This window comes from Anolis carolinensis, chromosome 2 (assembly GCF_035594765.1).
Source record: "Anolis carolinensis isolate JA03-04 chromosome 2, rAnoCar3.1.pri, whole genome shotgun sequence".
NCBI lineage: Eukaryota > Metazoa > Chordata > Lepidosauria > Squamata > Dactyloidae > Anolis > Anolis carolinensis.
The window spans coordinates 132077723-132091797 of record NC_085842.1 but is presented as its reverse complement, the minus strand read 5'-3'; the positions used below and the strand labels follow the sequence as shown (position 1 = coordinate 132091797).

Sequence of the window (14075 nt, the reverse complement as noted above, 5' to 3'; positions counted from 1 at the left end):
ATGTTTTCTGAGCATCTCACTGGCACTGCTGGAGGCAGACCATTGGGTTAGAAAGGCCCCTGGTCTTTCTTATGAGAATTTTCTTGTGCACAGCAGTGCTTGCTGTGAAAAAAAAATTAACAATTTTATTTTGTCAACCAATGAATATTGTTGAAAATTGTTAATTTTCTTACATTTCATTGCTTATATTTATTTATCATCAAAATCTAAATAAAGAGAATTATTGTTTTGTAAAAAAAAAAAAAAAGGACCCCCCCCCCCCCGAAAATGAGAAACAGTGATTTCCAGAACCCATAGTTAGTGAACAAGATACAGTAGAGTCTCACTTATCCAACGTAAACGGGCCGGCAGAATGTTAGATAAGCAAATATGTTGGATAAGTGAGACTCTACTGTATTAAAATAATTTCATTTTGTGTTGACTTAAAAAAAAACTAAACGAATTGGAAACTATTGAAAGCCATGTATAAATGTGAGGGGAAGTCATATAGAGGAGGGAGCAAGTTTGTTTTCTGTTGCCCTGGAGACTAGGATGCAAAAGAACAACTTCAAACTACAGGAAAGGAGATTCCACCTGAACATTAGGAAGAACTTCCTGACTGTAAGACCTGTTCAGCAGTGGAAGTCTCTGCTCTGGAGTGTGGTGGAGGCTCCTTCTTTGGAGGCTTTTAAATAGAGGCTGGGTGGCCATGTGCCAGAGGTGCAACATAGAAATATAAGTTTAGAATAAACTTTTCTAATCATTGCAGAACACATTCTATGTCTTATTTTGATACTTTCCAAAATTAACTCAAATAATGCATTATAAAATTCCAATGTTCAGTGTATAATTCTACTATTCACAGTGCCTTTAATGTAAAGATGTTGGATGAGGCAAATAAGCAGATTTATGACTTGTAAAAAAAAAAAAAAGAGGTAAAGGTAAAGGTTTTCCCCTGACTTGTATATTCCAAATAATCAAAAATCTAGATTATTATCCTGTTTCTGCTCCAAATATGGTATGTTATACCATCAGGCTACCAACTATAGAACATCAGAGTTAGGAGTATCAAATGTCATATCAAGTAGAAGTACAATCAATTCAATGCATTAAGTAGCATGCCAACATATGGCAACTATGGTGTTTATTTTATTATTTTGCTATATCCGTTTAAAATATCTATAGCCACCTTTTGAATAAGTTGTGTTCTCTTGAGATGACCTTCCATATAAAAATACATTTTAATATATAAAAAATTCAGAATTAGCAATAGCTAAGTAGGAGGAATTCAACATCCATCACCATGCCTCCCTGTGGTTACACTAAACCACTCCTGAACTGCAGCAGTGATGAGAGTAAGAGTCCTCACCACTGAGTCAGGCCAAACCTAATTCAGTCCCACTGGACAGTCACCCTTACCTGTCTTGTTTTTTGTCACCATAGCAGCATTAATTATTATTATTATTATTATTATTATTATTATTATTATTATTTTATTTTTGTATGCCGCCTCCATCTCCCCAATGGGGACTCAGAGCGGCTCACACGGAGGTAAGCCCAATACAATCATATAATATCATAAAAACAACAGTTAAGACATCAAAGAATGCATTTAAAAAACAAATTAACAAGTCATGATTTAAAATAGACATAATTAAAATATTAAACAATCATCCAAGGAGTTAAAAGGTCCAATATAGAACAGCAGTCTGGGCGACAGTCAAACTGATGAAGGTAGTGTCTATTACAGAATAGAACATACATCAAATAGACACGACAAGCAGGGAAGATAAATCTGAACAGAAATCAAACTATAAAGTGACAAGGCAAGTTTCAATGTGGATATGAGCCAGGTTATAACGGACTTGTCTACTCAAAAGCACAACGGAACAGCCATGTTTTTAATTGCTTCCGGAAGACAGCGATTATAGAGCTGTGGGGAGCTCCTGGATGTTACTCAGCCCTTTTGCCAATGTCAGGAAAAGCGTCTGCATTACTCTCAGAGAGGGGAAGGAGGAGGCCATTCCTCCTCCTCTCACCAAATTGCATGGGTGCATCTGCTGACATCAACAAAAGCACCAAGTGACATCCAGGAGCTTCCTGGAACTCCATGGCTGTCGGTATGGTGACACAACACATGTAAGTGCCATCTTCTTTATTCTGCATTGTGGAGCAAGGGCAAAACAGGATGGCAGTGCTGGTTCATGTGAACAACAGTAGCAGTTCTGAATTACAATCATCCCAGCTGTTCACATACACACATCCCAATATGCAAGGCTTTCCTGAAACCCCAAAGCATTCCCCTACTTTTTCTAACATGGAATAAAATTGGGATACCTGGTTTTACCGCAAATTAGGACCAGAAGTCCCTGGACATTACCTAGATGCCTAGTAGTGACTTCTGGTGAAACTCGAGTATGTGAGCTGTGTAGACATCACCCTATCCTCACTGGATCCTAAATAAGAGAAAGATTGATCTGAAATGACTTTAAACTATCAAACACAACACTAGACATCACAGGGGTGAAGGATTATCACTCATCCTTCACCTACAAATCCTAAAAATCAATATATTTTCTCATTTTTACATTCTGTGTCCACTCTCCTTATAAGTGGGCCCTTAATATCTGCTAGGATTTTGCTTCACCCCCACCACCCTCAAACAGATACCACAATCCATAGTTACTTAAATCCTGTTATGCGCAATGACATTGTAATATGCTGTACCTTACATAAAAAGGCAAAATCAAGGCTTGGGTTTTTTTTTTTTTGGGGGGGGGGGGGGTTGGTATTAAAAAATATTTTTCAGCCATGGATGGCTGACTGTACACAAAGGGATCTGCAGTTATTGAGGGATTTAAAGTTAAGAAACAAGTGTCAAGCTGATTCTGTATCTCCATTTCTTTGCAAGACTATTCAGCACCTGGATGGGGATCTGGAAGTTGTAACAAAGGCAGTTAAAGTGTTGTGGTAGTTTTCGGAGCCCATTGGGACTTAGTAAAGCAGAGCGGAGATAATGGTGGTGATTGTGGATGTTATTAGTTATTCTTAGATCACATGCTGAAATCTTTTCTTCTTTTGACCGCTGAAGTGCATTGGGAACTTGCACAATCTGTTCTGCAGCCTGAAGGATATATTATCCTGCAAGATTGACTATAAACTGCCTCTCTTTTTTCTACTGTGGTGACTCAGCATTTTGGCTAAGAGGCAGACCCCAGTATATGAACCTGCCAAATGCCTGTATTTAGGATCACATTCAAATTATAATAACAACCACTTGCAGTGATCTGCCAAATCATTTGCTCATGACAGCTAGATGGGAATGACTGCCAATTTGTGTCCCCTGTGCTTATTTTTATTCCCTGCCGCTCTGACAAGGAGTCAATGCAATACAAAAGGAAAGGTGAAACAGTCATTGAAGCTAGACGATACTTGAATGTCTAATGTGAAATGATTAAAATGAAGATAGTGGGTTAAAACATCATGTTCAAGGTGAGAGCACAAGACCTAAGTGTTGCTTTACCTTGTAAATACTTTGGATGACTATATGATCCAGTTGCTTCATGCTGCAAAATATTGTAAGTGGTGTTCTGAACTGTGTCTAGCATTTCTCAGTGGGAAGTGCTGATTATAAACTTAAAACTCAAGAAGTACGCAATTTCTGGCATCAAGTCTTAGCATACAGAAAGATAATAGTTGGTGCCTTTCAATCCAGCACAATGGATCCAAGAAAAGAAGTCCATGGCTCCATATTCTCATTACTTTTTGGATCATAAACCTCTGATTAAATTGTATGTGCAAGTTTTGTCTGTATACACTGCATAGCTTTCAATAGATTTCATATCCAGATAGCTGTGTCTCATTCAGTAGGAAGGAGCTGTGCATCTCATTGAAAGCAGTACATTGCAGATGGATGGATGCTGTATTTGGATGTGTATTTGGATGCAAATCAGATTGAAGTGAAGTTCCTGATCCAATAGATCATTGGTAGATAGAAGCTTTCTTCTGAAATGTGATCTTCTTAGTTAGAACAGGGTGCCTTCTGGTTTCATTACACCCTGCTACAGTTTTGCAAGACAGAGAGTTCCGTCTAGTGGTGAACACATTGAAGTTTGATCCAGACAATTCAGAGATGTTCCAGTCAGTTGCAGGGCAAATCAAGGAAAAGGGGATTAAACCTTTGCTGAATGGAGTTACACTCTGAAAATACAATTTTGAAATCTGGATGTAATTCTAGACTTAGCCTTGAACCTGGCTGGATGCTCAGGTTTTGCAGTGACTAGGAATGCATTTGCACAAGTCAAAGTAGTTTGTCAACCATACCCATTTTGTTGTGACGTTTGACCTGAAGGTGATGCCATATACCTTGATTCAATCCTATTTAGAGTATTGCAATATAGTCTACGTAGGGCTGCCTTTGATGAGTGTTTGTAAACTTCAACCAGTCCAAATTGCTGCATCCCAATACCTAATGCAGTCTGGTTACAGGGGGCATACAACGCCTTTAGTGGCAATTGTCAATGTCCTGTCCACCAAATTACTGTTAAACAGCTGGACACTGTATCATAGTCAAAAGCAGTCCGAGGTCATCCACAGCAGTCAGCCAAAATAAGGGTGAGACACAAAAGTAATTCAAAGTCCTTTCCAAAATGTTCAAAGCTAAGTAATCTCACCAACATCAAGGCTGCAAGCCAAAACGTATTCCACACACCAAAGTCAAAGTTCACCAGCAGAGATTCAGGCTGTAACAATTTCACCAAAGTTGCTTCCAGAGCCTAACTGATACAGCCTCCAGCTACGCATGCCACTTTCCCAAGTGATCCCACCTATTGGCCCTCCTGTCAGCCAACCGACTGGATCTCCTCAGTTAAATGGCATCAGTTTTAAGAACTGTGGCCTAGCTGGAATACTTAGTTCCTGGTTTGCAAGCCCCATATCCTGTCCTGACTCTGTATTCCTATGTCCTTGGGGCTCCTGCTCCTGCTCCTGTTGTAGTTCACATAGATGAAGATGAGGGGATTGGGATTCCAGAGCCTGGAAGGCCTGGGGGAGCAGTGGGTGGTTCTTTCACTTAGGGAAATGAGAGGATTTTAGATCATGATTCTGTGAGATGGGGCTTGAAAGTGAAACTGTTTTGGAGTTCAGCAGCTAGGGAGAGACAGTGGATGGTGGAGATGACTTTTCTCCTACCACATGTCCTCCTATGAGCCCACATAAGCCCTGAGGTCGTCAGGAGAGGCCCTACTCTCAGTCCCACAATCGTCTCAAGTATGGCTGGTGGGAACGAGAGAGAAGGCCTTCTCGGTGGTGGTACCGCAGCTCTGGAACTCCCTCCTGAAAGAGATTAGAATGGCCCCCTCGCTGCTATGATTTTGGAAGCAAGTAAAAAACCTTCCTCTGGAAGCAGGCCTTCCTGAAGAAGAGCAGTAGATTGATAGTCATTGTGATGTGCAATTGGTTTGCTTCACAGCATACAGGAATAGGAAATTACATGGGTTTCAACTGGTATGTTTTTCATTTATGTTGCTATGCTAGTTTGATGCTAGTTGTCATGTGTAACAGAAATTCATAACATTTTAATGTCTTAAATTGTTAAGTTCTCATTTGTCGGAGTTCGTGTTCATATTTTTTGTTTGTATTTGTATTGATTTTACACGCTGTATGCTGCTTTGAGTCCCATCATGGGAGAAAAGCAGGATAGAAATAATAATAATAATAATAATAATAATAATAATAATAATAATAATAATAATATATTTGAGGAAGGGTTAAGTAGACATCTAAAGCATCATAGAAACTTCTTTTGATGTTATAAACAAAACCCAATTATTTAGCAAGGCGCTCTTCAAACAACACAAAATTAGACTGGTTGAAAGTGGAGTGGAGAAAAAGGAGGATAGGATCTTAGGTGTATGTGTTTGTTACAAGCTGGGCACTCTGCATCTAATTTTGCTAGGTGGCAGGCCCTTTTCTTCTGTCTTCATAGAAGAGGAGGCACAAAGAAGAAACATGAGAATCCGTGTCTGGCTGTCTATCTAATGCAGTGACAAAGAAAATGGAGTGTTAGCTTAAGAAAGCAAAAAGTAATTATTTAGTCATCAGATTCTATGCTATATTCTGTTTCTTACCAATAAGAATGCAAAGAAAAAGAAGGAACTTAATGGCAAACATCGAGGTTTTTTTTTTTTTATGGCTTTCTAGAACTGGTGTCAGCAGAAGGACCGGGGAGGTAATTGTTTTATTTTTCAGCCTCCATAATTCTGAGTTCAACTCTGCTTCAGTACTTTTTCCATTTGAAGAAGCCCAAGATATTGAAATAACATTATTGTAAGATGAATAATGGGAAGACTGTGCTGGGGAGTTAGAGTTGAGATCTGAAGCAGAAATGAATTGTGATGAGAATTGGTATCAGATGAAGTCAGAAACACAGCTAGTGTCAACTGGAGCAGGCAGCAAATGTAACTACTGGGCTATTACAGATGGGGCAGATGTATCATGGTAGCAGTAATTGTTGTAGTATTGTAGTTTTCCAACATATCCAAGCAATGTTTTATTGTCCTGAGCTATTTTCTAACAATTCCCAGTGCCAACATTGTATTCTTATTCTTGATTGTGTTTTTTTCATACTCCAAGGCAGGTTTCCCTTTTCATCTCTTCCTTTAAAAAAAGCCTGACGCAATATACCTCTCTTCCCCCCCCTCCCCCCCACACACACACCATTGCCAACTTATTTCCTTCTATTTCCTTGCTATCCCATCTCCAACCTGTCCAATCACCTTCTTATACTACTTACCCTATTTAACACATATCAAATGCAAGGCCCAAAGGTCAAATCTAGTTCACCACATCATTTTATGTGGCCCATGAGGCTTTCAATGCAGGGAAACATAATTATATTTGTACAGTGTTACAATTACAAATGGCCCTTTGAAGGTAACCATAAGGCTGTTGTGGCCCTTAGTGAAAATGAGTTTGACACCCCTGCTTATGGTAGAATTTCTTGAATTTCTATGCCCAGACATATATGTCAAGTCTTGTGGTTACACAACATCCAGGCCTGCTATTTATGTGACTTGCTCGCACTGAAGAAATGGTGAAGCTTTTATTTATGCTGTAGAAATAATGCAGTTTAGAACCACTTCAACTGCCATGGTTAAATGCTATGGGGATCCTTCAAGATCTTTAGCCTTCTTGGCAAATAGAGATGTTTACCCCCCCCCCTCCCCCAGACTACAGTACACTGAGCCATGACAGTTAAAGTGTGTTAATCTGCATTATTTCTACAGTATGGATCAACTCAGTAGTTGAAACTGTCTCCTGTGGAAAGTTCCATTTCCCAGTTCTCTCATCTCCTTCCACTTAGCAGGTAAAGACCATTATATTTGCTCAGATCTTTGGCTCTTAACTTATACGGCAAAAAAAAGTTCTTTTAATGTAGTGTGCTTTGTTTATCTTTTTATCAAATTCTTTTAATAAAATTGTTTATTTTCCTGTTTTTAACTTTTATATACCGTATATACTCTAGTATAAGCTGAGTTTTCAGCCCTTTTTAGGGCTGAAAAAGCCCCCCTCGGCTTATACTTAATTGAGGGTCCTAGCCAGCTTATATTTGGATTGGCTTATACTCGAGTACATAGGTAATTAAAATTGGGCAGTATTATCTTATTAAAGTCTTATTATTATCTTAAATTACAGTTTTATATAAATATTCAAAAACATTTAACCTACTGATGCCTCGATTAATGAAATTTTATTGGTATCTTTTTTAAAAAAAATTTACCAGTAGCTGCCTCATTTCCCACCCTCGTCTTATACTCGAGTCAATAAGTTTTCCCAGTTTTTGTGGTACAATTAGGTGCCTCGGCTTATATTTGGGTCAGCTTATACTTAAGTATATATGGTAATAATATTTTTGCTGTACTTTATTTTAATTGGATATTGTCAGCTATCCAGGGTCTCATGTTGGGAGAAAAGTGGGATGTAAACTGAATGAATAAATACATGAATGAAAAAATAACAGGTACAGCTAATATCTTTCTAGAAAGGACCATGTTGTAGCTCCTCTTAAAAATCTGAAACCTATCAGAGGAGAAAAGGTGACAACTCTGATTCATTATTACCAAAATGATTGAATGCAGTCTTTGAAAGCCACACTTTTAAAAGCTATGCATTCAAAACCATGACTGATAAATCTATCAGCATCACTGTTCAGCACTTTTTTTAAAAAAAAATCTCAAGTTGTTTTGTGCAGTTATAAAAAAATAATTGGGTCTTGAATACTCACCCATTGCAATGATACAGTGAAAACAGAAACATTGTAGTCAACCAATGAATCTTTGGTCAAGTCTCTCAATAACCTAGAGTTTGTCTGTTTGTATTTAGGTTCTTGATGAAGCTCTGAAGATTTGCAATTACATCTTCACTATCATCTTTGTCCTGGAGTCTGTTTTCAAGTTGATTGCATTTGGATTTCGCAGATTCTTTCAAGACAGGTAATACTGCTCCAATATAACTTTGCAGGAGGATAAGGGCAGTGTTTGTGGAAATGTTCCAGAATCTTTATATTTCTTTGTCTGGGGATGTAGCTGACCTAATGGACCCTTGGTCACAATGGTGACTCAGCCTTGGGGGCAAATAGTTTTTTTAATGGCGGAAAGTCTCCCTCGGTTTAGTGAGAACCATGCTTGGAAAATTGGTGTGAATAAAACAGTTAAAGAAAATCAAGCCAATACCTTTTTTTAGCATTCAGGTTTTCCTCTGCACAAATTCAATTTCAGCTTTGCCCTTTCTCTTCTTATCCTCAGTGTGTTCAGTCTTGACTAAGTGTATAATCTGATAATAAATCTTTTGTTTAATATGTTTCATCTGAAAAGTAACTTGACCTCAGGAGTGTTGGAATGACTGAAATGATTGGAATTCTTCTATCACATAAGCCATCCCTCTTCTCAAATAATGCATCAGATTTTTTTCCATTTTATTTTTGTTTTGCCTTCAGATGGAACCAATTAGACCTGGCAATAGTGCTGTTGTCTATCATGGGGATCACACTAGAAGAAATCGAAGTGAATGCATCACTGCCTATCAACCCCACCATCATCCGCATCATGAGAGTCCTGAGGATTGCCCGGGGTCAGTCTCCCATTGCACTAGGGTCATACTAGTCTTCCAGAACATTTAGCCTCAGAGGAACTGCTAATTTCTGACACATAGCATAGGTAAAAAAAGGTTTTCCCCTGACATGAAGTCTAGTCATGTCCAACTCTGGGGGTTGTTGTTTATCTCAATTTCTAAGCTGAAGAGCTGGCTTTGTCTGTAGACACCTCCAAGGTCATGTGGCTGGCATGACTGCATGGAGCGCCGTTACCTTCCTGTCAGAACGGTACCTATTGATCTACTCACATTTGCATGTTTTCGAACTGCTAGGTTGGCAAAAGCTGGGTGAACAGTGAGAGCTCACTCTGCTCCCCGGATTCGAACCTTTAGATCAGCAAGTTCAGCAGCTAAGTGGTTTAATCCGCTGCACCACCAGGGGCTCCTCACACACAGCATAGCTACACTTTAGATGTAATCTCATGGCTAATATAAATCTCAGTGCAGTTTGTCTTACTCTTCTTATCTGCAAATCATTGGCCCACTCCTAAAATCCTTACAGAGCAATAATATTATTAGATGGGGAGTGCTCTGACCTTGAAGCATCTCCAGACTCCATAGTTGAGGAGCTGTTGCTTCTCTTCCATTGCCCCACTTTTGTTTTGTTTTGGTTTTGAATGACTTTCTATGTGTTGGAACCAAGAGAGCTAGGGATCTTGCAGATGCAAACCTTTTGTTGGTCCACCCATGCCATATCCCCATTAAAGAGACTTCTCTGGCCCCAGTGCTCTTGTACTTTGGGAGGGGGTCCTATTTCTCTCCTTCTCTGAAAGTTATTTTAAGGTTCATGGCATTTCACTGGTAATTCATATTACTATATTTATATCTCATTTTTCCTTAAAGGAGCTCAAGGTGGCATACATAGTTCTCTCTCTTTCATGTTTTATATTCACAACTACAAAGTGAGATACTTTGGGCTGAGAGAGAGTAGCTGACCCAAACTGAGGTTTGAGCCTGAGTGTCCCCAGCTCTATATTGAAGTGCTTGCGTTTATAAAGTAAAGGGAACCTGAAAACCTGGATATTCCAGTGCGCATTTGATGATGATTAGGCCCCTGTTCATGAACGCCCAGCACTAACTGACTGACAGATTGTACTCAGCGCTTTATCTGCAACCCTGGCCTTATAATCTGCTTTTTGCACAAATCCTCCCTATATTCCGCTTACTGGTTGATGAGGTTTGCTTTGGATATATTTTAATAATGTTTTATATCCTATTGTTCTTAATTGTTTTATTGATTGTGGTACTGTATGTTATTATGTTTTAACTGTGTTTTAGTTGGTAAGCTCTGTTGTTTACTCTGAGCTTGGTCCTGCATATAAGCTGCGCTAAGTCCCTCCAGGGAGATGGTGATGGGATATAAAAATAAAATTATTATTATTATTATTATTATTATTATTATTATTATTATTATCAAGAAGGATGTTTCCATCAATTCTATGACCAAGTTGTTTGTGCGGCAGGCATTATACATCATGAAAGACTGGAATTGTTTGTACCTTAGGCACACTATGTGAACTTCTGACTCCTATATTTGCAACACAGAAGTTATATCAGGTACTATCCCAGACAAACAACAAAATATTGGTTGCAGAACAATTGAAGCTGGTAGCATTGGGTTATATACCTTAGCTGTGAAGGTCATGAGTTCGCTGCTTTAGCACATCTTGGATTTAGATTTTTAAAAATAAGACTTCATTTCTTTCCCCAGTCTCACTACCACTGAAACCAACAGCTTCTTAATTATTTAGCTCAATGCTGAATTCTCACCATTTGTACATTAGATACATTTCTGACCTTTCTAAACCACTTTACATTATAGACTGCCAAGAGAAAAAAATTGCTGTGTTTACCTTGCATGGCCTCAGAAGCACTCAATTTAGGGAAGAAGGGAAATGAGGATTCATTCATGAAGCCTCTAGGCAGACAGTGATGTTCATGGGATTGTAGTTGCAATATTTTGGTAACAATCACACATATCGTGGAACATAGCCATATCCTTTCATCTCCAGGAGCAGAGATTTGCTGTGATGCTTAGGGAACTTGTTGGGACATTTTCCTTTTCACACACTGATGCTATGGCAATGATATTATGAACATTTCATTTTCTACAGTGCTGAAATTACTGAAGATGGCTGTAGGGATGAGAGCTCTGCTGGACACCGTCATGCAAGCGCTGCCTCAGGTAACCTCTCAAGTCTTATCAGCAAGACCTCAGTTGAGTTTCTCTCAAGTTTCTCATTGCCTTGAAAAGTCTGTTGTGAGTTTTTTCTATTTCTATTTTCTGCATTTATTTTTCACCCTCATATTTTCAGGACCTAATGGGGCTGATTAATGCTATTTTCCCTCTTTTAACAATTGAGTAGGCCTTACCTCAAATTGGTTTGTCAGCTGCTTAAACTCATTACCTATTTGGTTTTTTTAAAAAAATTTGGAGCAGAAACGTACTTCCTTTTCCCAAAGGTTGTAGGACTGATGTCTTTCAAAATTTAATAACATTATATATTTAGAGAAAGAGAGAGAGAGAGAGATACTGTTATTATCTGAAATGCATACACACAACAGCAAACAATACATACTAATGTGGAGTAGCCTCCATAATGAGAGTACTTAAAGAAACGTGTGAATGAAGCTTCGATTTCCTCTCTGTTTTCTTTACAGGTGGGGAATCTGGGCCTTCTCTTCATGTTGTTGTTTTTCATATTTGCAGCACTTGGGGTGGAGCTCTTTGGAGACCTTGGTAAGTTACCTGCTCCACCAATTGGCAAAGAATTGATGGAGACAGAATAATGTGGGGTATTCATTACAGAAACCTGTGACTTAATTGTCTTTAATTTTGGTTGGCCATATAGAATGTGATGACACACATCCCTGTGAGGGCTTGGGGCGGCATGCCACTTTTCGCAACTTTGGGATGGCCTTCCTCACACTCTTCCGCGTATCCACAGGGGACAACTGGAATGGAATAATGAAGGTAAAATCTGCATCAGAATGAGAGTTAAGTAAATGAAGATGATAGACATTTCCATGGTTTGAGGAGCTATGTTGAATATTTCCCTGTTTTGATTCATTTAAGCAGAGATTAGCTATTGTGTCTCTGTGTGCTACAAATTGATTTCCGTTTTCAATCTTGCCTAGTGCCAGTTTCCTCTAGCTGCTGCTGGTACTGCTGCTTCAGCAATTCTTTTTTCTTGGCTAGGGCTTTGTTCTCCTTCCTCCATCCTTCACAGGTTGTTCCAAGCCGGTCAGGGCTCACGTTGCAATCATGACATCATCAAAATGGTCAGCTTTCACAATTAATAAAAGCAGACAAAAGTCAGAGTAAGGACAATGCTTCCTGAATGAAGTGGACACCTTCAAAACAGTGTCATTTTCAAAGCAATTACTTACTGAAACTTAAAGATAAGTGAGGTACAGTAGAGTCTTGCTTATCCAACGTAAACGGGCTGGCAGAATGTTGGATAAGCGAATATGTTGGATAATAAGGAGAGATTAAGGAGAAGCCTATTAAACATCAAATTAGGTTATGATTTTACAAATTAAGCACCAAAACATTATGTTAGACAACAAATTTGACAGAAAAAGTAGTTCAATACACAGTAATGCTATGCAGTAATTACTGTATTTATGAATTTAGCACCAAAATATCACGATGTATTCAAAACATTGACTACAAAAATATGTTGGATAATCCAGAACGTTGGATAAGCGAGTGTTGGATAAGTGAGACTCTACTGTATAGGTTTTTGTTTTTTGTTTTTGGCTATTTCCTTTTAGAGATCTCTTCATTGCTGCAGTGAGTTTTTAAGTAATTTCTGATCTATGACCACCCTCAGGAAAACTGTTGCAGAATTTTCTTGGTAAGAATTGCTCGTAAGGGGCTTGTCATTGCCTTCCTCTGAGGCAGAGAGATTGGGTTTTCATAGTTGAGTGAGGATTCCACCTCTTCTCCTCCAGAGTCAGCACTCAAATCATTACACCATGCTCTTTCCTAGGCACATACTAAAGGCAGTGACTGTGGGGCTAATGGAGCCATTCTGTCAGAGTCAGTGCAAGCTGTAGCTATTGCAAAGGCTCTGTATCTTCTGTCTATTCCTGTGATGCTATGGAGTTCTGACGAACCATGTGTTGAATATGTGACCAGTCTTTGCAAAGGCTGTATCCTGGGCAATGGAAACAGTGGGTTTTCAGAAAACTCAGTGTGACAGAAGCAGGGAATCAGGTTCCAGTAATTCAAAAGAAACACGGTGAAGGGGTGAAGTAAATCTATTTATAGATATTCTGTGATGGCCTTTACTCTTCAAAAATTATTTGGGCTTGAAGCTGTGTGGCTCAAGCTACACATTCAAGTGAATAGAAACCTATAGTTCTCTCATGAACCTAAACTATTTCCACCCCCTTCCCTTTACTCCATTGTAGGACACACTGAGAGACTGCGATGAGGAATCCACCTGTTACAACACTGTCATTTCGCCTATCTACTTCGTCTCTTTTGTGCTGACAGCCCAGTTTGTCCTGGTGAATGTGGTGATTGCTGTACTGATGAAGCACCTGGAAGAAAGTAACAAGGAAGCAAAAGAGGAAGCAGAACTGGAACTGGAGCTAGAAATGGAAATGAAGACAATCAGCCCAGGACAGCATCCCCTCGCTGACCCTTTCATGTGGCCAGGCAGTAATGGAGGAGAGAGGCCCGAGAGCCCTGGAGGTTATGCTAATCCTATGCAAATCAAGATGGATTCTCAGCTGTCGTTGGTTCACCCTATGGTGAGAATCTCAGCAGGCGGATGAAGTGGGGAGTGGCCAATATTTTTCTCAAATGGCATATATACAAAGCCATAAAGAAGGTCCAGGAGTATTGTTACTGTACAAGAGAGCTGTATTCCTTTTCCTCTGCCAAATTCACAGTTGTGTAGCATAATTCCTAAACAATTTATCAAGAGTCCTTA

General features: G+C 39.1%; 1 protein-coding gene across 11 annotated transcripts in view; it reads left to right on the top strand.

The window, feature by feature from the left end:
- cacna1g (calcium voltage-gated channel subunit alpha1 G) overlaps positions 1–14075 on the top strand; it is a 403744-nt gene that overhangs the window by 360638 nt on the left and 29031 nt on the right. For all 11 annotated transcript variants that reach the window (XM_062970561.1, XM_062970564.1, XM_062970559.1 and 8 more), the window contains 6 exons: positions 8362–8471; positions 8975–9108; positions 11244–11314; positions 11791–11869; positions 11982–12103; positions 13549–13893. In XM_062970561.1, coding sequence (XP_062826631.1) covers positions 8362–8471; positions 8975–9108; positions 11244–11314; positions 11791–11869; positions 11982–12103; positions 13549–13893 — 861 coding nt within the window. The remainder of the gene's footprint in view (positions 1–8361; positions 8472–8974; positions 9109–11243; positions 11315–11790; positions 11870–11981; positions 12104–13548; positions 13894–14075) is intronic.